Source organism: Macaca thibetana, chromosome 2 (genome assembly GCF_024542745.1).
Source record: "Macaca thibetana thibetana isolate TM-01 chromosome 2, ASM2454274v1, whole genome shotgun sequence".
Taxonomy (NCBI): Eukaryota; Metazoa; Chordata; class Mammalia; order Primates; family Cercopithecidae; genus Macaca; species Macaca thibetana.
This window is the reverse complement of record NC_065579.1, coordinates 104,789,732-104,816,586: the sequence shown is the minus strand read 5'-3', so window position 1 is coordinate 104,816,586 and position 26,855 is coordinate 104,789,732. Positions and strand designations below refer to the sequence as shown.

At 54.0% G+C, this 26,855-nt stretch overlaps 2 protein-coding genes across 4 annotated transcripts in view; both read left to right on the top strand.

The window, feature by feature from the left end:
• Window positions 1-26,855, top strand: part of TUSC2 (tumor suppressor 2, mitochondrial calcium regulator) — a 223,475-nt gene that overhangs the window by 63,061 nt on the left and 133,559 nt on the right. The window lies entirely within an intron of this gene.
• The window catches only part of CACNA2D2 (calcium voltage-gated channel auxiliary subunit alpha2delta 2), a 140,674-nt gene that overhangs the window by 19,569 nt on the left and 94,250 nt on the right, over window positions 1-26,855 (top strand). For all 3 annotated transcript variants that reach the window (XM_050780735.1, XM_050780734.1, XM_050780733.1), the window contains exon 2: window positions 7,212-7,293. In XM_050780735.1, the coding sequence (XP_050636692.1) occupies window positions 7,212-7,293 (82 nt within the window). The remainder of the gene's footprint in view (window positions 1-7,211; window positions 7,294-26,855) is intronic.

Here is a 26,855-nt window from a genome sequence, read left to right as displayed (position 1 = left end):
GGTTAGAGAGGGAAACTGAGACCCGCAGAAGCCAAGAAGCAGAGCCAAGTGGGCCGCCTGGGGTCTCCCATTCCTGGGTAGTGCTGCTACCTGGCTCCAGACTGTGCTGCTTCCCTCCACTCCCCGCAACCCAGCAGGCTGCTGTGAGTAAATATTGGGCTGGACCTGGTGCCCTAATTAATGCCGGAGGATGGCTTACCGTTAGTCTGAGGGGAAGGCACAGACTGCTGCCTCCCAGCAGAGCACCAATTAGAAGGAAAAGCTCTTTCTTGGTAAAGAAAGGGAAGGGATAGCCCTGTAATTAATAACCTCATGAAGGACCAGGAATTATCTGGGCAGGGTCCCAAGGCACGTGTGGTCAAGGGAGATGGCTTTGGACCCATTCATGCTTTGGCAACACCTGCCCCTCCCCAGGTCCTCAGGATCTCCAAGGTCCCTGTGCTAACTGGGCTGCCTTGGCTCCTATGTACATGGGATGAGTGGGTGAGATGGGGATGGTGCTCCTGGAGGCATCATGCTGCTCATTCTAGGGTCCCTTCAACTGAATCAGAAATAGGTTGAAGATGGGCCAGCCCCTTTGAGTTCTGTGCCTCGGTTTGCCAGCTTGTGAAGTGGTGGGGGGCTAGCTGGGGAGCCTTACTCTACCATGAATCAGCTGAGCAAGCATGCTTCCCTGTCACTCTGGCCTCAGTGTCCCCTCCGTGGTCTTTGTAGTGTGAGGCCAGTGATGATTTGCTCCCACATCTGAAGGCACTGTAATCTCGTGGCCCAGGTGGCCTCTGGGGAGTGAGTGACCTCGGCTAGACTGTTGCCGTCTACCAGCCCTGTCATCTTTGGGAGGTCCTGCCCTGGGCTTTGAGCCCCTAAAGCTGCCAAAACCTGAGAGTCTTCTCTCTTGCATGGACAAGCAGGAAGGAAGATCTGGTCACAGGAGGCCCTGCCCTTCCCCAGGGCTCCTTGGACAAGGCACCCCACCAGGTCTCTGCTGCATTGGGTCTCTAGGGGCAGTGCAGTGGGGGCTGCAGCCCACCTGGAGGCCACAGTCTAAGGAGGAGGCACAACCATCCCACACTTAGGGAGCTGCAGGCTTGAGGAGGGAGGCTGGACTGTAGTGAGAGCAGTCCCGCCTTCTTGATGGGCCTGTGTGCCATGAGTGTGTGCGGCAGCCATCACTGCTAGCATCCCACATGTGGGGCTGTGGTTTCCACTTACCTCCTCTTTGGTCCTTGGAGGTGAAAGGAATGATGAACTTTATCTCCATTTTCCAAATGTGGAAATGGAAACCTAATAGGAAAAGTCTAGTTCAAGGTCTTGCAAAAGCCAGGGCTAGATCTAGGCACTCAGTACACTCAGGCACTAGGTACAGAGGGACATCCACCGGAGTGGTCAGAGAGGACTCCCCAGGGAAGGTGGCCCAGGAGATGCCGCCATCTTGGAGTGCAGCCTTGAGCTTCCTGCTGTTTGCAGCAGGGTGAGGGCCTAGTGGGGGAGGGACCAGTCTTGTTCCAAGCCCTGCTTCAGCTGCTTTCGGAGCTTGGAGTGACTGCTGGGGGAAGCAGTCTTCTCCAGGCTGGGATGGGGGAGTGGCCTGCTTGCCTCCCCACCCTGTCTGTCTTTCCCCTTCAGAAGACTGCAAAGGTGCTGAGGTGGGAGGTAGCAGGCCAGTGGAAATAACCAGAATAATTAAATAGCACTTTATATTTTATAGTTTTTATTTTTATTTTTATTTTTTTGAGACAGTCTCGCTCTGTCACCCACGCTAGAGTACAGTGGCATGACCTCGGCTCACTGCAGCCTTGACCTCCCAGGCTCAGCGATCCTCCAACCTCAGCCTCCCGGGTAGCTGGGACTACAGGTGTATGATACCACACCCAGATAATTTTTGTATTTTTTGTAGAGACGGGGTTTCACCATGTTGCCCAGCCTGGTCTCGAATTCCTGGGCTCAAGCAAACCGCCCACCTCGGCCTCCCAAAGTGCTGGGGTTACAGGGGTGAGCCACCAAATAAAGCTGGCCTGCACTTTATTTTAAATTGTTGCCTTCCCCAGAGCTGGGAGAATAATTGGCCAGCCTATCATGAGAGAAGCAAGAGACCTGGGACCCCGCCATTGCCAAGTTTGCTTCACCGTGCACTTGGCAGCAGTGGCCTTCGCTGTCCCTGCTCTCTCACACTCCTCACCTGCCCCAGCCTCATCCTGTCCTGTCATCCAGCCCTCCTGCTTCCCCTGCTGCCCACCCCTAGTATCCATCCCTCACTCCCTCACCCAGCGCAGTGGCTGAACTGCCAAGCTGAAGGGAAGGCTGCAGACTGATTGTAGGTGCCCAGTGGAACAGGGTTTATCCAGACAGGCCATCTGGGAGAGGCAGCAGGGCTTTGAAGACAAAAAATGCCTCCATGTGAGTGGTGAGAAGGCCCACAGAGGCAGCGCTCCGGCGTTCAGAGCCCCTGGCTCCCTACCAGGCCTTGGCCCTTCCCAGGCCTGCCCCTGTCTGCTCTTGAACAGAGCCCCTGCCCCATCCTTTCTTGCCCCTCTGCTGGGTCCAGCTGCCCACACCCACCCGTGCCCTCTGAGGGTGAACCTGCTGTGTCACCTGTCTCTGGTTTTTTGATTTGTTTAATTATAGATGAGTTTTCTGCATAATTTATTCCAAAAGCCTGGATTATACTGTACAATTAAATCACATTCTGATCAACAACTTCACATATAAAATTAACAACTGGCAACAGTTTAATCTGTGCTGCTGCATCTGCACACGGACTCTTCTCCCATTTCCCCATCCCCTCCTCCCCTTCCTCCCCCTTCCTCCTCCTTCCTCCCCTTTCTCCCCTTTCTCCCCTTTCTTCCCCTTCCTCCCCTTCCTCCCCTTCCTCCTCTTCCTCCCCTTCCTCCCCTCCTCCCCTTCCTTCCCATTCCTCCCCTCCTGGTTCCTCCCCCTTCCTCTTTACCCACCCCCTCCCCTGAGCATTTGCAGCTGCCCCTAAGCTGGAGGCCCCCACCTGAATGCGCTGCAGTTTGACATGGGGCCTTCCCAGCCTTCTAGCTGGGGTCTCAATGATTCTGTCTGCTAAAGGGGTCCTCAGCTGCAGCTCTTCACCCCACACACAGATGATGTCACTCCCTTGCCTGATAGTGATATCCCCTCTCCCTCCCCAACACCTCTTGGTTCTGAACCATGCCCTGGAAAGCAAGGCCTGGCATCCTGCAACACAGGGTGGCATCTTCTTACCTGCAGAGCTGCCTCAGCCTGCCGGGACTCTTCTGCAGCGCCCCTTCCCCACAAGCCTCCCCACCCCCCACACAAGCTTTCGTAGGCGTCCTGAGCCCTCAGTGAGTCCTTAGATCTTAGGGGAGGGGCTGTATTGCAGGAGCTGCTAACCCTCAGGGGACTGCCCAGTAAAAACCTGTGGATTTGCCCGTTAAAAACTATTCAGCCAGTCGTTATTACCCCTGTTTACCAATGGAAAAGCTGAGGTTCTGAGGGACAGAACTCTTCCAGGTCACACAGCGGCAGAAGTGCCTTTCCCCTGAGGCTTCCCAAAGGCTACAATGTCCTGGAAAGATGGGGTCATGGAACAGATGGAGTCAGGACAGGTCTGCTTCTCTCTTAAGTGTGTGACCCTGTACCCATCCTTGCCAGGGGCTTCAATTTTCTTGTCTGGGAAATGGAGCCACAATGTGTTCATCTCCCTAGGGTCGGGCACATTAGAGGACGTGACTTGGTCCCTAGTCTCTTGTGCCCACACCAGTCGTTAAGCCACTGCAGCCCCTAGATGCCTGCGTCTCCTCCTGGCCACTCTCCCCTCACTGTCTTGTTAGTTTGGCACTTAGAAGCACTTAGGGATAAGCAGTGTCATCTCTATGAAGAGCATGGAAAATTACAAAGATGTGGGGAGCCAGCAGGTCTACCTCCCTGTTGGGTATGTGGCCTGTGGGCAACATTGTCTGGTCAGGGAGGCACTGGCTGAGCCAGGTACTTGATTCCAAGCAGAGGGAAGTTGGGCAGGATTTGATCAGCTTACCTTTGACCCAGTGGGGGCAGGGATTCCCATGTATCCCTTGTCTTTCCAAGGCCCTCTCCCTTCTGCTGGAGTGAGTACGATTGCCTGGCCAGGGTTGGACCTGGCTTGGTGGGTGGCTTCTCCGCCACAAGGCAGGAACAGTGCAGGTACATAGTCAACTCCTGGCCCCCTCAGTGCCTCTGTGTCACCCTTGGAGCTGGCACTGGGACACTGGCCAAATCCTAGAACCCACAAAGTTGCATCTCTGTGACAATGGAATGAATTATTTTCTTTTTAACTCTGAGACACGCATATTGCCTCCTAATTGAGTTTGATTTAAGTGAATAATCAGAGTAACTTGTTTTCCCTGGCACTGTGCTGATGGGCAATGTGCTAGGCCTGGGGTCTGCCCAGCAGGTCCAGGATGCCAGGCAAAGGGCCGGAGCCACCCCTAGACCTTGGGAGGAGGTGTGTGTGGCCTGCTGTGTCATAGCAGGCCAGTTCCTGCAGCCCATAGCAGAGCCTAGAGCTACTCAGCCTCAGGGTGGGAGTGAGGAGACTGTGCTTGTAAGACAGAGAGACAAGGAGGGAGGGAGAACGAGCGTGTATGTCTTGGGGAAGGATTGGACTTTATCCTGAGACTTGGCTCTTCTAAAAATTATTTTAGTGTTGAAATAGCCTTTTTAGATGAAATGACGATGATTATAATAATGTGTTGTCTGAGCAAAATAAAACTTGGCATCCATGTCTCTTCTCCCAATTAATTTTCTTTTACTTAACTGTGAAATCCTAGAAGCAGAGACCTATAGACATACTAGAAGAGTCAACAGCCTGGGGTGGAACCAGTAATGTGCTGGTAAATGTTTACAATTTGCTCTCCAGGGGGAAAAACATGGTTTCTAGCATTTGCCAATTCCCGTGGTGCAAATATTCCCACCATGACCTATTTCAAGCTCCCCAGGTGATGGTACTGAATGCAGAGTTGGGAAGAGGTGCACAGAATCAGCTTTTGTGAGTCAGCTCTTGTGACTCCAGCACACTTCTGGGGCAAGTCCTGTGTTCACTAATTCCTGGATAGGTGACCTTGGGCAGTTCAGTTGAACCCTCTATGCCTCAGTTTCCTTATCTGTAAGGTGGGATGATAATGTTTGCTTCTTTACGAGGACTGAAGCAAGAAAGTAGGTGATATGCTGGCACTGCACCTTATATGTAGTGGATGCCCATGCACATATAAGTCCCAGGAAGGATTGACTGGCATTTTGTCCTCTACACCAGTGAGTGGCTGAGGTCAGGGTCAGGGCCAGGGCAGAGCTAATGGTTCCCTTCGGGGATCAGATCCTCACTCTGCCCATTTGTCTGCCCCCTGCCTGGCTGACTGTGATAGCTCATCCCAACGTTAACCCCCAGGGCTCCATCGCAGAAGCACGAAGGAGCTATCCGCTATGTTGTCCACCTATAGCCAGGCCCAAGAGATGAGTGCCTGGTGGACAGGTGCCAGGGATCACGCAGGCTGTCAATTTTCTGCTGCCCTTTGCCCTCCCCAGGCTGGCAGCTGAGGCCTGCTTGCCCTTCTTAGCTCAGCCTGCAGCCTGGCCTCCTCCCGCATTCAGGGTTAGATTCTCCCCTGTGGTGGGGAGTGGAGGAGGGAATCTGGCTGTGGCTCAGCCAGCAACAAGCCGAAGCTAATACCTCTTTCTTTTGATGTTGATTTTTTTTTCCATCATGGTCCTGACATTCAGCTTGGCAAATTGCAATTAGTGATCTGCCTGCCTCCTGCTCTGAGTTCCCATGCCAACCGACCCAGGCACATACAGTGGCATGGGCCCAGCCCCCTAGTCACAGGCTTGAGTGGGGGAGGCGGGGCAGGAGGCCAGGTAGAGGCTTGGGCTCCTCTGACCCATGGAGCCAGAACAGCACTGGAGGAGGCAGCAGGCCCAGGGAGTTGGGGCCAGATGCAATCTTCTGGACCCCATGGCTCCCGGGGTACCTCCAGAGGCTGGGGAGCTGACATCACCCTGCCCCTACTGTACCCTGTGGGCTGTGTTTGACCCATGGCTTATTTAAATCTTCATGGTAATTTTTTTGTGCGCCTTTCCTGGAAAGGCCTTGGTCTGTAAAATGGGAGTGTGTCAAGTGGGATGAGGATGTTGAGATACCTTTTCAGATGCATGAGGGCATGGGTCTGTGTGGTTCTCTCTGGCTGGCCGCTGGCAAGGTCTAGTGCGGTTTTGCTGGCCTGATCTGGCTCTGCTTAAGGGTGTAGGTCACACATCTGAACCCAGGCGAGGCCTTGCCCCAGACTCCTTCCCTCTTCCAGGCTGTGGGTCTGAGAATAGAGGGCCATGTGACCAACTGTCCATCCTGTCCACTCACAAAGATCCCTGTGCAGCAAGCACCCTTGACTTACCTATTCTCATGTGTTTTTATAAGACCCTGAGAGGTGGCCCCAAATTATCCCCGTGTTCCGGAGAAGGATGCTGAGATGCAAATGGGTTAAAACAATCCCAGGGTGGTACCAGTGTGAGGGAGACCTGCTCAGGATGTGGCTCAGGTGGATTGTGGGGCAGGATAGTCTGCAGTGGACTCATGAGTGGGTGGTTCCTGCTGGACATCGGCAATGAGCCTCGGGTAAGCGTCTGTCTATCAGGGTGTTGGGTAGGCAAGGGCTGCCCAATCTGGAACTCTCCACGTCCACTGCTCAGGTGAGACCTTCAGGGGCAGGGACCTGCCCAGTTACACAATGACTTGGTGACAGCAGTGTTCCCTCCCCTTCCCTAGGCCCCACCTGGCCTTGGAAACAGGAGGCTCCAAGATCCAGCAGACCTCACTCCCTGAGGCTCTGTCATGTCCCCCTCCTCTGTGGTGTCCAGAAGTCCCCATGTTCAGAGCAGCTACATCAAGGGCTGGCTCTTCACAATGAAAAGTAGCCTCACTGCAGGCTTCTCCGAGCTGCTGAGCTCCTTCAGCACATCCACAATGCAGTCCTCTCTCCTCCCTGCCGCCCCACAGTGCATGAGGAGCACCTGGGCCACTGGGTCTGGACTTCAAAGGGGAATCGCAGGCACTTGCTGGCTCCTTGCTGTGGGTCCTCCTCTAGTGAAAATTGGGGTGTGAGTGGATGGCTGCCCCTGGTGCCCCCGGGTGGCTGGGGCGGGGCTGTGCCAGCTCTGGGCGGGCCCTCCTGACACCTCTGTCCTCTCTCTGCACGCAGGATGCAGCACTGGGCCCGGCGTCTGGAGCAGGAGGTCGACGGCGTGATGCGGATTTTTGGAGGTGTCCAGCAGCTCCGTGAGGTGAGCCTGGTGCCATTTGCTGTCTCTTCAGGGACCCTCTTCCAAGGGAAGGGGGAAAGCTTCCGAAATAAGGAGTGAGAAAGATTTGGTTTAATGGAGGTCCTGGTGTGGTGAGACCTGATGGGCCCATGGGGGCAGGTGGGGACATGACTGGATGGGCAGCGCTCCTCTGGGGCCTGGCCTGCTCTTCCTGAGGCAATGATCAGAGCCACCACCTGGCTTGGACGATGACCCTGTTGCTGAAAGGGATTTGGAGCTTTTTGGGCTTTCAGGAGGGAGAGGTCTGTGTCTGAGGCACACCTAGTGTGGGAGCCCAGGCCCAGGAGGGGTCAGTGGACACAGGGGTGAACAGGAGCTGAAGGAATCCAGGAAACAATGGGATGGCTGGTCCGCACCAGCCTGAAAGCAGTGCTTGAGGCGCTGTAGCAGGAGACAGTGGAAATCCCATGCCTGGCGGGATGAGGGATCAAGGTGCGGGAGGGGTGATTGATTAGGCACCAGCCACCACATCCATCCTGGGAGATTATGTTAATGTTTTAAATAGTGATGTGAAGAGCAGGCCATCCGTCACCCCCAGAAGCTGCAAAATGTGCTGCTGTCAGGCCCCAGGCTCCTGAGCCATTGCTCTCTATGTGGAGATGCAGAGGCTGGGAGGGCCGAGCTCATGGAGTGATGGAGCTGCGACTCCCAGGGTACGTGTGGTCTTTGAGGATCTTGTTGTCAGGGGCTTGGGCCAGGAGGTACTGACCAGAACTGAGCAGGGGATTAAATGGGGGTCTCCCACTGAGAGTTGCCTGGGAACAGCAGAGTAAGCTGACCTACTGTTGCTGGTCCAGTCAGGAGTCCAGGTCCAGGGTTTGGGGATTATATATCCACTGTGTTCCTGTTGTCCCTGCTGGTCAGGGCCAAGGTCAGCAGATGTAACCTCGGTGGAGTGGGGACCATGGGGCTTGTCCTCAATCCCTTCCTCACACTTAGCTTATAGCTGGTGCCCAGGAAGTGGGGGTGGCAGCCAGTGTGTTGACATTGGGTGTGAACGTAGGACCTCTGGCCCAGGCTGGGGCTGGTCAGGGGTGGCTAAGGATGTGGCAATGCCATGGGGAGGGAGAGTCCAGGTCTGGAGGTCTGTGTCCTCCCTGCCAGTGACCCAGCAACACTAAACACCCCTTTCCTGGTTGCTGGACTTGGATCTCAGCAGCCTCCATCACACTCTCTTCCTGTGAACTCTCAATGACTCAGCCACACTTGGAGGCCGTCAGAGCTTTCCAGAGAAAGTGCTGTAGGAAAAGCTGTTCCGGAACAGGAGTCAATTTAGGCTCAGGAATAGCACCCAGCACTAACCAGGCTCCAAGTAGCCACTGCCAAGGATAGCTGTGTGGGCTAATGAAGGGATGATAGCTCCCTGATGTGTGCATCCAGCACCTTTCCAAGTTTCATATCGGGACATAAACTATACACCACATCAGGAGTTAACTGTACTCCTCTAGTCAATAATCCTTCATGACTCAAACCTTTAGCTTGAGGTTGTTGTTTATTTTATACTTACGGGCAACTCAGGCTCTGAATATCTGGCAATGAGAAAATAATGTTCATATGTCATGCCTAAGGTCTGTCTGGACCAGTGACCTTGCTGGATTGTGAGAACCAGAGATGGAATCCCAGCTCAGCATACCATCATGTGCCCCTGGGTGAGCGCTGGATCCTCTCTGATCCTCATTCTTGACCTGTGACACGGCTGGGAAGTCTGACTGGAGGATGAAGTGGTGAAAACAGCAATGGACAGGGTGATACAGATACGCCCCTTTTTTGGAAATCAAATTTGAGTTTCCCTCATTGATCATTTTCACTCCCAGGATCATTTCCCTTCCTTTCTGATAGGACTTGAGAGATTCCAGACACTTTCATCAGTGAGCATGTCTCCCCGACCCTCTCCCGCCCAGCAGTCACCAAGGTGGTCATGCTGCTGGCTTGTAGCAGAGCTGGGGCATGGACCCAGTGCTCCTGACTCCTGTTCCAAAGTGCAGCTCCGGCTCTGGCTCCACTTCCCTTCGTGGTAGGGTGGACAAGATGAGCCTGGGGCAATAGGGAGCTGGGCCAGAGCGGGGCCATGCTCAGCATGGCAGGCAGGCAGGCAGAGAAGTGCTGACCTAGCGTCCCCGGCTCCTCCTGGCACTCTGGTGGAGTGCCTCTGCCTGCCGATGGCTGCCAGCTCTCCAGTGGCTCTCTGTCCTGCTCTAGTTTTCCTTGTCTGCTTCTTCAGCCTCTTACTTCCGACAGCTCTGGGGCTGTTTCTTGGCACAGGGCACTCTGGTGAGGTGGGTGTGGGAGTTGGGGGTTGAGGCATAGAGTTCTAGAGGAAGAGGGCAACCCTGTGGGAGCAGGAGGAGCCAACCGGTTGGCTCCCTAGCGCTCCACAACTCACCCCTGACCCCGACTGAGCCACCATTGCTCTCCAAATGCACACGAAGACAGTCCGTGTGCCCAGCCCATGCCTGGCCCTGATAGGTCAGGAGGATGCTTGGAGCAAAGCCCTGACCCAGCTGTGATACTGCTGCAGACCCTGGCACCAGCTTTGCCAAGCTGACAGCCTCGGCCGCCACTGGGGCTGCTCCTCCTCAGCCCTCCTTGAGCTGATTCTGAGTTGCCCCCAAACAGCTGGGGTGATCTGGCATCCGGGCCCCTTGGCCTTCTTCCCCTCAAAGGCTGCCCAGCCTGCGTGCCCCCATCCTAGAGGCTGACCCACCCCCAGTAGCTTGGAGCCACGAGGGCTGGCAGCTGCCAGAGTTCAGAAACTGCAGACGGTAGCGTTTGGGAATGTTTTCCTTGCCTTGGCACTTTCCTTCTCCTGACCTCACCATAAACCCCATGGAGGCATGGCTGGGTACAGACTGGCCCATTTGCAGGTTGAAACTGTGGCATACTTCTGTGGCATGGTGGGCACTCCCTGTGAAGACCCCATCTCATTTCCTCATCTAACATCACAGCTAGGGCATAGCTGGAGCTCTCCTTGTGGCCTGGTGCTCACGTGTTGTCCCCACCCCCACGCTTGGCCAGACACCCTGAGTCGCATCCTCTTGGGTTCCCCAGCCCAACTGCCCCAGCCTGTGGCCCACTCTTGCCCTGAATAGGCCGTGAAAGTATAGACCCTACTGTGATCTCCCCCTGCAGAGCCCCTAGGGCCCGAGCAAGGTCTCTGGAGCCTCTTTTCCACTCTCCCCCTTCAGCACCATATTGTCCCATCCTGCGGGGAGAACAGAGAGCATATGCATGGGCTCTGAGCTCATTTACATAATGAGGTTGATCAGGATGAATAATTCATCAGTTGCCTGGGGGTGCATGGGGAATGGGGATGGGGAGGATGTGGAGCTGGGACAGGTCTCCCCTCTCTGAAGCCCAGGTCACTCTGATAGGTACAGCCAGGAACCTACCCTCTTCTGGCTAGGTATCTAGGGTCCAGGGGGAGCAATGCTGGGAACCTGGTGGGAAAGCAAAGCAGGAGAGATTATAGTCAGACATGATGAAGAATCAGTTGGCTCCTGAGGCATGCCAGCCCGGGATGCATTCCTGACCTCAGAGAGACACTTTCCTTGGAGGATCTCTGCAGAAGGAGAGAAGCTCCTCTGCCTGGGGTTAGGGCTGAGGCTAGAGCTGCCTGGCCAGGGCTGGGCTAGGAGCAAGAACCCAGGACAGCCATGTTTGGAGGCCACAGGCTACCCTTTGGGAAGACTCAAGCCAATTCTGGACCCATGGAAGCCTTTCCCAGTCCTCATCAACCACTCATAGCTTGCCTGCCAGTCAGGGCAGGAATGGTGTACAGCGTGACCCATGTCCTGCCTGCCTCAACCCCATGATGGCCTTACCCCAGCTATATGCTGCTAGTTATTCCTGTGATCCTATCATACAAATGGGGAAACCGACACCCTGGCTGCTGTCTCCACCAGCCAGTCTCATAGTGGATCCTTGACAGGCCAGTCCTGAGTGGTGGCAGGGGAGCTGTCTAGCAGAGGAGCTACCTGGGGCCGCCACTCCCCCGGACTGCTGAGCCTGCATTCATAGAGAATGGGACCCCAGGACTTGGAAATCCCCAACCTGAGTCTTTTGTTCCCCTCCCCACTTCTGTGCTTCTCTGGACAGTCATGGTGATTCAGGTCAATGGTGTCTGTGTGTCTCCACTTCTTGTGGGTGGCCAGGAATGGCATTTTCCAACCAGTGACAGCAGCACAGCCTTACTCCAGCTACTCCATCTTGTCTGCCCCCGCCATCTCTGTGCCCCGTCTGCTCAGCACTTCCCAGGAATGTGTAATGAATATTTGTGGAGTACCACATCTGGAGCTGGCTCCCGGCATGGACCAAAATCTGGCCATGTCTAGGGCCCCTTTCCCAAGGGGCTCAGGTAGGTGGGACAGGGTCCCTCTGCAGGTGCCTTTGAGGCAGGCCTCCCCCTGTCCCCTTCCATCCTCCTCCTCGGCTGGCACCACCAACTTCTGAAACACATGCACACTCACACACTGATTCTGGGGGTGCTGACTGAGGCTGCCCTCTGTTCCCATCTAGGGAGGGTACACCCTGGGCGGGTGCCCTCTGGGCATCTGGGCATCCCAAGTGGGGTTAGCAGTGCCCACAAGTGCCAGGGAATCTCAGAACCTTAGAGGGGCTGGAGCAGAAGAGGAAGAAGGAAGCTGGTGGGGAGGGGCGCCCAGAGGGCCAGGCAGGAGGAGCACAAGAAGCTGTTCCCCCTAGACCCCACAGAAGGTCCTTTCACCAGAGCACTGTGGTTAACATGTGCCCCCTGGAGACAGGCATGCAGCTACTTGGCCAGGTCCCCCAATGGCACAGGCTGTCGCACTGACGCACCGAGAGTCAGGTGAGGGGTGGCCAGCACGGCACAGCCCCTCTGCAGGGCTCCTGCAGCCTCGGAGCCAGCATCTCCGGGCTCTGCATTTGCTCATCACGCAGCCTCCACCCCTCTACCCAGCCACCTCCTGGTGAGGCCCAGCGGCGCCCTCGTCTCCTGCTGTAGATGATGGGGATGTGGGGCGCATCAGGGTGGGGGGCGATGGGGAAGTGCGGGTGTGAAATATGCCGCTGGATAGGGATTGTTGTCACTTGCCTCCCTAAAAACGCACATATATTATTCTTTAATGGAAAGTTAATTGTCTTATTATTCCCTCCATATGGTCCTCTTGCTTGGCACCCAGTGGGGATGCGTGGGACTAAAGGGGGGGCTCCTGGGAGGGAGGGTGAGACGTGGTGAGGCCGCTGCTCGAGCGTAATTGGGTAGAGAGAGGCAGATACACAGGAACCTGACCAAAGCCCTGCCTAGACCCCCTCTGTGTCCCCCCAACCCAGCCTGCTCTCTACCTCTTTCTTTCCCAGGCCCTGACCTGGGGGCAGCCTCTTCTGGTACCCCCCTTCCCCGCACACTGTAAGGTCTGGGAATGTTCTCTCCTGAGCACTGTGTGGAGAGACACAGGATTGGATGGGGAGTGGCTGTTGCCATCCTGACCTCCCCGCTGCCTCCTCCCCCCATATACACACACACTCTGTTGTTGCTGGCAGGAGAAAATTCCATTTTTGAGAAGCTTTTCTAAAACCATTTCATCCATGGCAGGCATCTGGCCTGGGCCAGCTGACTGGCTTAGGTCTCCCCTATCCTTCCACATACCCTCATCAGAGAGGGGCTGTGTGGGCAGGGGAACTGTCCTGGGATGCCTGCCCCAGGGACCCTGGGTCATATTGGCCACCCCTTCTGTGGCACCAGCCACCTGGAGCCTCCCCCACCCCAGTGGCTCCCCCAGGGCTGCTGAGGCTGGGCCAGGTATGGGTCCCCTTCTCAGTCCCTTGTTCCCTGCCAGGCTTCCTTTCTTCCTGCCCCCTGGAATGAGGGTATTGTGTCAGAACAGCCTAGAGAAGGTGGAGATGCAGTGACTGGAAGGCCCCAGAGAGGCCTGGCTGCATGTGGGCCCCTGGCTCCTACAGTCCTGGCAGGGCAGGGCTGGGGCAGGGAACCCTGCTCTGAGGCTTCTGGGATTCTGAGCAGCCTCAGCAGGGAGTTGCCCCCCAGGTTTCTGTGGAGGCCATGGGTGCAGAGGGGCAGGTCTGTGGGGGCAGCATCTCTGGGTCGGATCAGCTGGTGGTGCAGTCATGGAGAGGGGCCTTCAGCTTCCAGCTTGTGCCAACAGGTCACAGAGGGCACTTCCAAGATCAGTTCCCAGGGGATGGGAACAGCTTGGAGTGGGAGAGAAGTGGCAGGAAAAGCTGTACCTTCTGAAGGTAGAACTTGCCTGTGGTCCCACAGCTGAGGCCAAGCTGGATTTGGATTTGAACCTAGGGCCTGTGCCAGGGGCAGCAGCTGGATGGTGGGAGGTGGTGAAAGGATGAAGCAGACAGGAAGGGCAGCCACTGTGGGACCTGAGACATGTTGTCCTGCCTCTCTGAGCCTTGGTTCCCTCACCTGGGAAATGGGGATCCAAGAAGTATACTGTCTCACGGGGTACCTGAAGATCTCAGGGGAGCAGGAGCAAGGAATGGCTGCAGACAGCCCTGCATAAGTGTGGGGTGCCTTTGTCCCACCCCCACCCCCACAACCACTGTCAATTTCCTGCCCTTCCAGAGGTTGATCACAGTTTAGAAAAGTTCACGTGCTCAAGGTGTCCTTTCTGCTTGGTTCAGCCCAGGGGTTTAGAAACTGGTCCCCTCATCTCTGCTGATCATGACACCTTTTAGGGACATCTCCCTAAGAGAGGCACAAAGGCCACCAAGCTGGGGCAGAGCTTGAAAAAACAGGGCCTGTGGACCAGGGAAGGGTAGGTGATTTCTTTGGCTGGAAATCCAGGGAGCTAGCTGCAGAGACGCTGTTGAGGAGGAGATGGGTGGAGGCAAAAGGAAGGGCCCCTATACCCTGGAAAACTGTGAGTCAGTTTCTACAATCAGTCAACAAGTTGACACCTTGTTTCTCAGGCCCCATGGGCTTAAAGAAGGGGATGGACAGCTGGGTGTGGTGGCTCATGCCTGTAATCCCAGCACTTTGGGAGGCTGAGACGGGCAGGTGACTTGAGGCCAGGAGTTCCAGATGAGCCTGGCCAACATAGCAAAACCGCATCTCTACTAAACATAGAAAAACTAGCTAGGCATGGTGGTGTGTGCTTGTAATCCCAGATACTTGGGATGCTGAGACAGGAAAATTGCTTGAACCTGGGAGGTGGAGGTTGCAGTGAGCTGAGATCACTCCACTGCACTCCAACCCTGGGCAGCAGAGTAAGATTCTGTCTCAAAAAAAAAAAATTTAAAAAAAGAAAAAGAGAGAGAAGGGGATGGAATGGAGTAGGGGGTCATACAAAGCCACCCAACTCTGACCTGTGCCTAGATGTTGGCGTTGGGAATGGGGAAGTTAGTGGATAAGAAAATAGAGTGGCTGAGGCCAGAGATGAGGATTGGGGGTTCTTGAGGGTGGAATCTCTCAGGATCTCTGGAAGTTTCTCTGTCTGGGTTCTCTGTCCCTCAGTTTAAGGAGGAGACAATCTCAGTGGCCATGAGCAGAACCTCCCTAGGCAGACAGCACTGCTCTGCCTGGAAGATTTTAGTCGCTAACCCTTGGCTTTGCTGCAGGGCCCTTCCCTGAAGTGAGGGCTGCTCAATCCTTCCATCTTGGGGATCAGCAAAGTTTGTCTGTGAAACTTTTCTAAAGCCCTGCACACACACACACACACACACACACACACACACACACACACACACACACACACACACACACACGCATGCGCACACACACACACACAGTATTCTGATGAACTTGCTGGTTCTCTTCAGAGGTCCCTAGGGAGGCTGGCCTTATAGCGGGACAGCGGAGGGTCAGCTCGAACTCAGCCCTTGCATCTATCTTTTTTTTTTTTTTTTTTTTTTTTTTTTTGAGATGGAGTCTCGTTCTGTCATCCAGGCTGGAGTGCAGTGACGCGATCTCGGCTCACTGCAAGCTCTGCTCCTGGGTTCACGCCATTCTCCTGCCTCAGCCTCCTGAGTAGCTGGGACTACAGGCGCCCGCCACCACGCCTGGCTAATTTTTTGTATTTTTAGTAGAGATGGGGTTCCACTGTGCTGCCAGGATGGTCTCAGTTTCCTGACCTCGTGATCCACCCACCTCGGCCTTCCAAAGTGCTGGGATTATAGGCGTGAGCCATCGCGCGGCCAGCCCTTGCATCTTGTTGAAGAGTAGACAGGGTCTGCTGTCACCCCAACTGGACTCTGCATCCGTCTCTGAAAAGGGATAGGGCTGCCATGTCCAGAGCCGGAGGCTGGTCTGCATGTTCGAGGGTGGGAGATGGGGGTTGGGGACAGAGGGCTGAATGGGTTTCATGCTCGGCCCCCCCAGGGACAGTTGACCCAATCTGCATTCCTCCCCCATCCTTCACTCCCTTCCGTTGCTGGATCAGTGGCAGCCACGGGGACACTTGCCTCAGATTCGTGAAGCCCCAAGCACTTGGCGGAGGCAGAGAAGTAATTGGTTCTGACAAACCACAGCCAGCCCCAGGGGCGGCAGGAGCAGCATTCCCCACAACCAGACAGGAGATGGAGGCTCAGCATGACCTCCCTCCACCTTCTCTTGAGTGTGGCTGCCCTCACCTTGTAAGCGGAGATTTTATGTTTGGAGAAAGTTACGGAGCCATAAACCTTTTCTCTTTCTTATATCTGTCTCCTTGGGACCCGACAGTTCTGAACAGAAGCTGGCCTGCTCCTTGGAGGTGGGGGGAGACTGAGGCAAGGGTTGGCTCCTGAGCAGACCCCCTCCTTGTCTGTCTTTGGGTTCTCCTGAAGCAGGGAACCAAGTGACTGACCATTGGAGCTTGAGGACCTGATCTCAGTATGCAAGGGTGTGCTGTCTGGATGGAGAGGCAGGCTCTGCACACACACAGGTGGGCAGGTGTGGACACATGCCTGCAGGGTACACATGTCCATAGGTGTCCACAAGGCTGACACAGATGAGGTGCCCAGCTAGTAACTATTCAGTAGATGCAGAAGCAAAGCAGTAGGCCTCTGAGGACTGAAAAGGGACAGATCCGGGCTCTGATTCTGTCCCATTCGGCCTTGGGAACCATCCACCCCCATGGAGAAACTGAGATTAGTGCATCAGGGTTGACTGAGCCTTGATGCCAGATGCCCTAGGAGATGTGGCAGGCATGGGGCATCTGCCAGGACTCAGCCCCACATAGATGATCCCTGGATTACCCTTTATAAGGGTATGGAGGGCCCAGCAGCAGTGGAGAGGAGCTGGATGTGAGAATGTGCTGGCTACCCAGATACTGGTCTGGAGCCAGGGAGGCTGGCCATTCCTAGAGTGACTTGAAGGCTTGGCCCAGGTATGTGGCGCCAGGCCGGGGTAGCAAGGAGCCTTTCTCACGCCTTTGGGTGTCCTCCCCTTCACTCTCACTAGACCACTCAGCTTCTTCAAGTCCACTTGCCACTCTCCTCACTCCCCTCACCCCTTTACAGGCCTCTCCCCAGCTTTAAACCCAGCCCACAGCTCCCCTCCTCCAGGAATCCCTCCAGATCAATGCTGAGGCCAGTGGTGTCTGATACTCGCTGCTGCCTTCAGCTTTTGCATCTTTCAGGTACAGACAGAAGATGGGAGTTGCCAGGAATCTCTGGCAGCCCCAATCCAGTGTTCCCATCATATGGGGTACAGAGACCATGGCCAGAAGGCAGAGTGATGCCCAGGCTCTCCGGGAGTCCACCTGAACGCAGGCGGTCAGACTGGGAAGGCAGCTAGTCCTGGCGATTCTTGGTCCTGTGATCCACTGTAGACACAGTTTCTGACCTGCTGAGGCTCATGTGAGATGGAACATGGGCTGATCATGGTGCATGAGAGATGCGTGGTGCTGCATGGGGAATGTGAGCACACATGCCTGCACATGGAGAAGAGAACAAGTGAACCTGTGTGTGTCAGTGCTGTAAGTAACATGTGAGCGTTTGTGTGTCCATAGATGGGAGTGGTCATAGAAGGTGAGCATGTGCGTGTGTGTGCACAAATGCGCGGTTCTGAGTGCTGCCTGTGGAAGTATGAGCAGACACACATTAGGGTAGGGTGGGACTGTAAGGAGGCAAGTGTGAAGAGCTGTCACCCGAGCAGGCGAGAACTGCTTAGCTGATTAATTAGCAAAGCTGAGAAATCTCAGTTGTGGGGGAGGAGCACACACACATACACGCGCGCACACACACACACTTCCCACATGCATGGTGAGCATCCCCCCACTCACTCTGCCTGACACTGCTCAGCAGCCCTACATGGGGGCAGGCTGCCAGGTGGTTGGGGGTGCACCCTGGGATGGGGCTGGACCAAACATGCCTACTGTGGAGATCACAGGCCTTGTGCAGGGCAGTTCTCATCCCTAATCCAGTGCCCACAGAGGCTGATGGTGAGGCCACCTAAGACCTTGTCCCCATTTCACAGATGAGAGAGCTGTGGCTGGTAAGGAGCAAGGAGCCAGAGCCTCGTTTCCAGGTCCGGGGCCTCCTGGGGAAGTGGGGCATCCTCCAGAGTTTGCAGGCATGGTCAGATGATTCTCCAGTACACTTTGATCCACTGAAGAGTTACCTTCCAAAGGCAGAGGGACCTGTCTTGGTTCCTTTGGGCTTAGAGGAGAGCTAATGTCCACCAGGGAGCTTTCTACAGTATAAGACAAGCCACGCCCACTTACAACCCCTAGATGCTTGTCACAATCCAGTTTCTTCTGCATGCCTTGCAGGCAGGCCAGGGAGGCCTCATCCCCCAGAAGCCTTCTTAACACCTCCCTTCACCTGACCCTAGAAAGTGAGGGTCCCCCATGCTCCCCAGCTCCCATAGCCCCATGCATCTCCCCATCAGCATGAATTGCTGTGATTGCAGCTGCCCCTGTTTCATGTTCATCATTTGAGCACAGCTCCTGGGACACTGATAGGATCTGTTGAACTTGTACCTGAGTCTTAGAGTCTGGGTTTGATGCTGACTCCTGGCAGGCAGGCCTGCTGCCCCTCAAAGACCCCTGGCCCTGCGACTGCACCACATCATCATGCAGGGAGACCCAGAAGCTGGGTCAAGTGGCACCACTTGCCTCTTGATCAGGTGCTGACAGAGGAGCCTTCATTATGCTCCATCTACTGGTGTGGGATAAATTGGTGTACAGTGAATTTTTCCTTTTAAAGAGGGACTTTCACACCGGGGAAAACTTTTGAAAAGAACATTTATATAAAAAGCAATTACCGTGCCAGTAATTTGTATGTATTCTACCCCTTCCATCTCTGCCTTTGTGATCGAACGTGGCCACCTCCTGGGCAGCTGCAGCCTGGCTCCCAGCCTCCCGACTACAGCGTCCTGCCTGCTGGAGTGGCCTCCTTCTCCGGAAAGGATCAGGATGCAGGGCCTAGGCCCAGCAGGGGTATGGACTCCAGGAGTACAGCTGGGTGGAACAGGTGCTTTGGAAATTTCCTCCCGTGTGCATCTCTGTCCTGAGGTTGCTCCAGCCCCAGTCCCAGGGCTGGCACATCTTTTCTGGGCCCTTCTTGGCAGCAGCCAAGCACTTAAAGGCACCTGCTTTCCTGCAGCCTCACAGCCCAGTTTGCTAGAGGAGGAGGCAGTGGTGTGGGAGCAGGTATTTTCCCTCCAAGGAGCCACTAACGGGCACCCTGCTTCCCCAGCCATTATTGCTCTCACACTCGATGCATTATGTAAATTGTCTCCGTTGCTAAGTGGTAGAGGAGCCACTCAGGGGAAACGAGGGAGCAGGTCTGGAGCCTTCTAGGGGGAAAGCAAGAGACTAGGCCCTGAAAACTCATCCTCTGCATCAAGAAGGGTCTGGCCGCCTCTCCTCTTAGACTAGGACCCCTGAAGCTGGCGTACCATCTCCCCCTCAGACCACAGATTTTATGTGAGCTATGGCTTCACCCCCACAGCAGACAGGGGTTCCCAGGAGGCTGGATAGGTTCCCTCATTGAACAGGGCCACCGGATTGAGGCTTTGCTTCCCACTCAGACCAGCTCCTGGGGTAGGACACATGCCCCTGTGTTGCCCAGGAAGGTCTGCGTCTCCCACCTGCATGACTTTCAGCAGCGACTGGGCACTGGGGCCCTCCAGGATTGTGCGCACTCACTTACAGCCTTAGAAACTCTTGGCAAACTAGAGAAGGTCATGTCTACTCCTGAGCTAGTTGACCTGCCTCCTCCACAGATCCTGGAGTGCCCCAATAATCTTGGGTCACTTCTGAAGTGAGTACTCAGTGAACGTGGGATGTAGAAAGGTGAATATTTGGGGCAACCCCACATCCTGGGGTGCCAACAGGTTCTTGGGTTGCTGGGGGGCCTTCGGTCTCAATGAGCCATGGCCTGGGCCTGGTCAAGGCCTGGGTGATGGAGGGAGTTCTCCCAGGGTACTCACCTGGCCTGCCGTCCTGCCTTTTGAGGAGCTCCCATACTCCCTCTGCATGATCTGCAGAGGCAACCAAGCCCACCCAGGGGGTCTGGATTCAGCATCTCCTCTTCTGAGGAGCCAGGTGCGCTGGGCTTCTTCCAAACTGTGTTGGACTCCTCTCAGCTGAGCTTGCCCTTGGCATGAGGCCTGCAGTGCAGGCTCACACGAGGGTCCTTCCTCCCTGGTATTCAGGGGCTCTCTCAACGCCCGGCCCTCATTCTCCTGCTGGGACACAAGGAGGCCACTGAGTTGAGGGCTTGCTGGTTAGTGCATTTCCTGAAAGTTACACAAAGAGTTGGGGATTCCAGGGAGGGTGTGAGAGGTGGCAAAGACATTTGCAGCCCACTCAGCCCCATTTCTCAGACAGCCCTCCTCTAACTCCTGTCCCTTCCTAGGCAGGGCTGTCTGTGGATCAGGGTGAAATGGCACAGCTTTAAACAGAGGTGTGTTCAAAGACAGTGCTTCCGTGGCTGCATAGACTCTGGGGGAGACCAGCCTGGACAACATGGCAGCACCTATCTCTACAAAACATACAAAAATCAGCTGGGCGTGGTGGAGTACACTTGTGGTCCCAGCCACTTGGGAGGCTGAAGTGGAAGGATTGCTTGAGCCTGGGAGGTCGAGGCTGCATTGACCTGTGATCGTGCCTTTGCACGCCAGCCTGAGTGACAGAATGAGACCTTGTCCCAAAAAAAAAAAGAAAAAGAAAGAAATTTGGAGCTTCTTCCTTACCACCTGGCACTGTCCCCCACTGTCCCCTAGGATGGATGGCATTATCTCTCAGACCCCTGTGGCTGCTGTGCCTCAAGTTGCTTTGTGATTACTGCCAACTTTTGGGAGTGTTGGGGTAGGACCCCTGACCAGGGATCACCAATGCCAATTCAGTGTTTAAGTCTAAGTAGCCTGGTCTGTGTACTCAGTTGATCAGGGAATTTGAAACCTTGAACTGTCTTCATTGCAATGAGAGTAAACAGAAGTAGTGATGTCGCCTGCTGCCCTTTGACGGCCACTGTCCTGAGGCCAGAGGCTGGAGTCAAAGCAGTCAGTCCCCTGTCCCTGACTCCTCTGCCTACATTCTTCTCTCTCTCTCCGTCTATTCTTCCCCTCCCAGCCTCCCTCTCTCTTTTTTTTTTCTTTTTCTTATATTTCTAGATGGATTTTTAAATTTAGGGTTTTCAAATCAGTGTTACACAGGCGCCTGGTGTAAAGTCATAGTTTTACCAGGCGAGTTGTGTTAGGAGCACAGCAGCCCCGTCCTCTCCATTTCCAACGCCCCAGAGGCTGTCACTTTCTAATCTCTGAGCTCCATATCTCTAAATGACATACTTATGTCGCTACTTCTTGATTGTTCCGTTTTAGGCATTATCCGTGGGCATCCTGCTGCGGGAGAGGAGGGCTTTGCGCCCCTCCCCTAGCCCATCCCTTGCCCTTTCGTGCATAACATGATATGGTGAGGCTCACTGTTGACATTGCCCTGGCCTGGCAAATGCTATTCAGAACTGCGCCTTGTGGAACACTTTTGGGTACAATTTTTTAGTTGTTTCCTATAGGTAAAAACTGTCTCAATTTTGTTAGTTTTATTATTATTATTATTATTTTGAGACAGTCTTGCTCTGTCACCCAGGCTAGAGTGCAGTGGCACCATCTCAGCTCACTGCAGCCTCCACCTCCCTGGTTCAAGCGATTCTCCTGCCTCAGCCTCCCCGTAGCTGGGATTACAGGCACACACCACCACATCTGCCTAGTTTTTGTATTTTCAGTAGAGATGAGGTTTCGCCATGTTGGCCAGGCTGGCCTCAAACTCCTGACTTCAAGTGATCTACCTCCCCTGCCTCGGCCTCCCAAAGTGCTGGGATTACATATGTGGGCCACTGTGCCCGGCTATTGTTAGTTTATTTGCTTAGTCTTCTGGGAACCTTTACTCACTCTGCCCCCAACTCCCCACCACTTTATCTGACCTGGCTCTCATACACCTGGGCTTCTGTTAAATTAAATTCACCTTCCAAGAGAGTCCTGCCCAGAGTCTCCCACCTTGCTCCAGGGAAGATTGCTCTCCCAGCCTGCAGCACTGATGTGTCCCTGGGATTTCCTTTCCCCCTCTTGGGGTTGGAGTCCCCTCTTTCATGGATCCCGTAGCTTCCTCTTCCTTAGACTTCTCCCTCATTTTGGTAGAGAACATTTTCTTTCTTTTCTTTTTTCTTTCTTTCTTTTTTTTTTTTTTTTGAGACTCCCCAGGCTGGAGTACAGTGGCATGATCTCAGCTCACCGCAACCTCCGCCTCCCAGATTCAAGTGATACTCCTGCCTCAGACTCCTGAGTAACTGGAATTACAGATGTGCGCCGCCACGCCCAGCTCATTTTTGTATTTTTAGTAGAGATGAGGTTTCACCACGTTGACCAGGCTAGTCTTAAACTCCTGACCTCAAGTGATCCACCTACCTGCCTCTGCCTCCCAAAGTGTTGGGATTACAGGTGTGAGCCACCACGCCCAGCTGAGAACATTTTCAGTTGGCTTCCTGAGGACAGGTACAGGGGAGCCAGACTTTGGAGACTGTCATGTCTCAGAAAGCCTTCCTTCTCCCCCACGCTCAATAGAGATTTCAGGTGGGTTGGAAGTCCAGGGTGGAAACCATTTGCCCCAGATTTTCTAAGGCAGCACTCCATTACTTCCAGCTTCTTAAGTTGCTATGGAGAGGTCTCTAGTCATTCAGATTCCCGATCCATTGTACATGACCTGGTTTTTATCAGAAACTTGTAAATTTTCTCCCTTTTTCCCGTGTTCAGAAATTCCACACTGATCTACCTTTGCGCAGTTTTTCATTTCTTACCGCTCAGTGCACACTTTCAAACTACTTGTGTCCCTCAGTTCTGGGACATTTTCTTGAATGGTTTCTTTGACTGTTTCCTCCCTTCTCATTTCTCTGTTCTTTCTAGAAACCTTAACTCAGGCCCTGTTCTTTTTTATTTTTCTTTTCTCTCCACTATTCCATCTCTGTGTCTTTCTGTGAGATTTCTCCATTTGATCTTCCAATCTTCTCATCAAATTTTACATTTAACCATTGCATTTTAAATTCCCAGGATGTCTTTTTGACCTTTTTTTTTGTTTGTTTGTTTTTGTTTTTAGACGGAGTCTCGCTGTGTCGCCCAGGATGGAGTGCAGTGGCATGATCTTGGCTCACTGCAAACTCCGCCTCCTGGGTTCACGCCATTTTCCTGCCTCAGCCTCCCAAATAGCTGGGACTACAGGTGCCTGCCACCACGCCCAGCTAATTTTTTGTGTTTTTAGTAGAGATGATGTTTCACCATGTTAGCCAGGATGGTCTTGATCTCCTGTCCTTGTGATCTGCCTGCCTTGGCCTCCCAAAGTGCTGGGATTACAGGCGTGAGCCACTGAGCCTGGCCGGACCTTTTTAAGAATAATATCTTGTTCTTGTTTCATTCTTGCCACAATGTCTGTTAGTTGTCTGAGGATGGTATAATTTTATAGATTAAAAAAAACTTTTTATTTTGAAATAATTTTGGATTTACAGAAAAAAACAACAAAAAAGAACAATTTTAGATTTACAGAGAAGATGCAAAAATAGTACAGAAATTCCCTAACCCTTTGCCCAGTTTCCTCTAAGTTATCGTCTTGCATAACCGTGGTATAAATATCAAAACTAAGACATCAACATTGGCACAATATTGTAAACCAAACTGAAGACCTTATTTGGATTTTACCAGTTTTTGCACTAATGTCCTTTTGTGGTTCCAGGAACCAGTCTGCATTTAGTTCTGTCTCCCTAGTCTCTTTTATTTTTTTTTTAATTTTAAAAAACAGGCTTAATTTACTTTTCATGTATTTATGTATTTATTTAGTATTTAAAAACTCCATGTTGTAGTCAGAGATGGAGCCTGCAGGGGTATCGGGGGTTGACTCTGGATCAGGTGAGGCGGACAGGATGGGACAGCTCCTGGTGCTGAAGAGGAGGAAGGCTGGAAGCAGTGCCTGTGGGCCAGGGGATCTCTGGTGGGAGCAGACTGCAGGGTGAGAAGGGAGAACCCCCAGGAACCAATGGAATGGTTGGGAGGCACTGCCTGCCTCTCGTATTCCTTCCTCAGATGTCTGCTGACCCCTCCCCAGGAGGCAGCCAGTGAGCTGGTAGGGTGCAGCAGTGAGCAGTTCCCAGTCACCAGGGGTCAGAGGGCATGTTTTCTCCCCTGGACTCACTCACATCCCTGGGTCCTGGTACAAGTGTACCATCAGGTTCATGTTCCTGGCTGGAGTTCTGAGGGGCTTGAAGCTTTTCTGAGTTCGCATCTTGGACCCTTGGCTCCAGGTGCTGGGGGCCTCAGGGCCCTGCTGAGGGATGGTTTTTAGACTGCTGGGCTTCAGACTCCCAGATCATCTTCCTGTGTCCCTGTAGTGCCAAGGGCTGAAGAGTTGGGGAGCAGGGCACCATGGAGTGGCAGGAGTGCCCTGGGCTGATGCGTCCCCATCACGAGTCAGGTGGGAGGGTTGGGAAGACCCTGTCCCCAGGCCCAGCAGATTAGTAGTGAGCATTTGAAGAGAGAAAATGGACCAACCTGTGCTTCATCTATGGACAGCAATGACACTCCAGCCTTGTGACTGTGGCCTGAGTGAGGGAGGCAACTGCCTCCACTCCCCATGGCCCAGGCAGAAGCACCAGGCCCCACAATCTCCTCAGGGTGATCCTGACCTTTCCCCACCACCCATGTGCATACCCGGGCTCCTTTTTATCAAATATCCTTCTGCTAATCTCATCTCTCTATGTGACTGCCCTGTAATTAGCTCACTTTGCAAAATATGATGTCTGTCATAGTTCCCCCTCCATGTTTTTCTTTTCCCAGGAAAGGGTAAAGAGGGAATGGGATGAAGAAAGATTTCTGGACGTGGGGCCACCTCACAGGTCAGCTCTGGCCCCCTCCCCTGCACACAGGGCCCCACATACACTAACATGCCCTAGCTCAGCTCCAGAGCCTGGAGAGTTGATGGAGGTCAGTGGGCTGGACCAGAAACCAGGGGAAGGGATGGCACAGGCCTGACTGAGCAAGTTCCCCAGAAAAGGTTCTCCCGGTCTTCTAGCTGGGGTTTCAGGACCTAGCCTTTGGGGTTCCCCAGCATTAACCCATTGCTGCTAGAAGTGAGCCTGCCAGGGCCTGGTAAGTCAATCACCATAGTCTGTCTGCTCCAGCTTCCAAAATGTTGTTCCTAGTATCTCTTGCATATTTCCTTTGTTTCTGTGGGTTTTGCCATTTTGAATAGTCCTTAACAGTTGTGTCAGGGAGTTTGGGGAAAGAAAGTTCGCCAGGCACCATTGCTTTCACTTCTCTTGTAGCAGCTGAGTCCTTACTATTTGGTTAAGTGAAATCTATGCTGGGCCCGGGACAGTGAATTGATGAACAGGAGGTCCTTTGGCTAAGTGGATAGGCAAGCCCGGGCTGGTCTCTTACCACCCTCTCACTACCCCTGACCCTCCACATGAGCCCAGAGACTCCCTGTCTACTGCCGAGGACTCCAGGGAACACAGTTTGAGAACTGCTGCTCTGTACACGGGAGTGTGTTGGGCACAGGGCTTGGCTTGGAGTTAGCAAGCAGGGAGTCTTTGGGATTGGGGGAAGGTGCAGAGAGGCAGCTCAGCTAGCCTCACAGGGACACTTGAGCAGCTGGTTCTCTCCCTGTGGCCAGGTGCCCCTCATCCCGAGTCTCAGTTCCCCGTCTGCACGGTGGGAAGCCCTGGCAGGTCTGGCTTACACAGCCAGCGGTGGGGAAGGGCTTTGCTGATAAAGCAAGTTCTGCCTTGGCTGACAGTGGGCCAGCTATTCCCTGGATGGCTCTCCCACCCAGCACCTTCCCTGTGCTCATAATCTAGCAGGTAGGGTTACCTGGGGCACCCATGGCTGGGGGAAGGCGTTACCCTGAACCTGGCGGGTGGCTGAGGCTCATCCCTTTGGGACAGCTCCCAAAGACAGCTGGTTCTGAGTGAGTCAGAGCAGGTCTCTGAGCCTCCCCAAGGCCATACCCTTACCCTTATTAGTCTGTCCACTTGGGCTGCCTTCCTCAGTCCCCATCATCACCTATTGAGATCGAGCTCATTCTCCTGAAGCTGAGGGAGTAGGAGAGTGGGACTGTGAGAACAGACAAAAAGAAGCGCCTCAGAAATCAGGTGACCTGGGTCTTGTTTCTTCATATATAAAAAGTGGAGGGAAGTCTCTGCGCTCAGCATCATTGCTGCAAGTGATGAAACCGAGCCTCAGGTGTGTTGAGGCAGTGGCAGAGGTATGTGGGGTTGTGGGGGCAAGAGCTGGACCTGGGGCCAAAGGCTGGAGCAGGAGGCAAGGACTGGACCTGGAGACACAGCCGGACCAGAGCACCTGGGGCCAGGGATGGACTGCGGAGCCAAAGCAGAGGTTTCCAGCAGCTGCGGGGAGACATTCGCCCCTGAGAGAGGGTGAGCAGGGTAGCACCTTCTAGACAGTTTTTGAAAAACTCAGAGCCCAGGTTATGGAGTGATATTTTGCAGGTAGCTGCTGGTTACAAGGAACGGTATTTAGCAGAAAAGGAAGCCTCAGTTCCAGCTTCCCTGATGGCATTTCGAGAGACTGTGTGAGCTGGATCACCCGCCAGAGCCTAGTCTATCATTTTTGTTTGTTCATTTGTTTGTTTTCGAGACAGAGTCTTACTCTGTCGCCCAGGCTGGAGTGCAGTGGTGCAATTTCTGCTCACTGCAACCTCCGCCTCCTGGGTTCAGGCAATTTTCATGCCTCTGTCTCCCGAGTAGCTGGGGTTACAGGCGCACGCCACCATGCCTGGCTAGTTTTTGTATTTTTGGTAGAGACGGGGTTTCACCATGTTGGCCAGGCTAGTCTCAAACTCCTGGCCTCAAATGATCTGCCCGCCTCGGCCTCCCAAAGTGCTGGGATTATAGGCATGAGCCACCGCACCTGGCTCCAGTTTATCATTTTATTTGCTGGCTTCATTCCACTAGTGAACTCTAAACGGACAGTACTGTCCTTGGGGGAGCCACAAGGGGTGTCATGAACGGCGTGAAACTGGGCTCAGAATCTGGTTCCTGATCTGCTCTGCCTCCTCTGACCTTTCCAGGGGTGGCCTCGTGTGCATGAC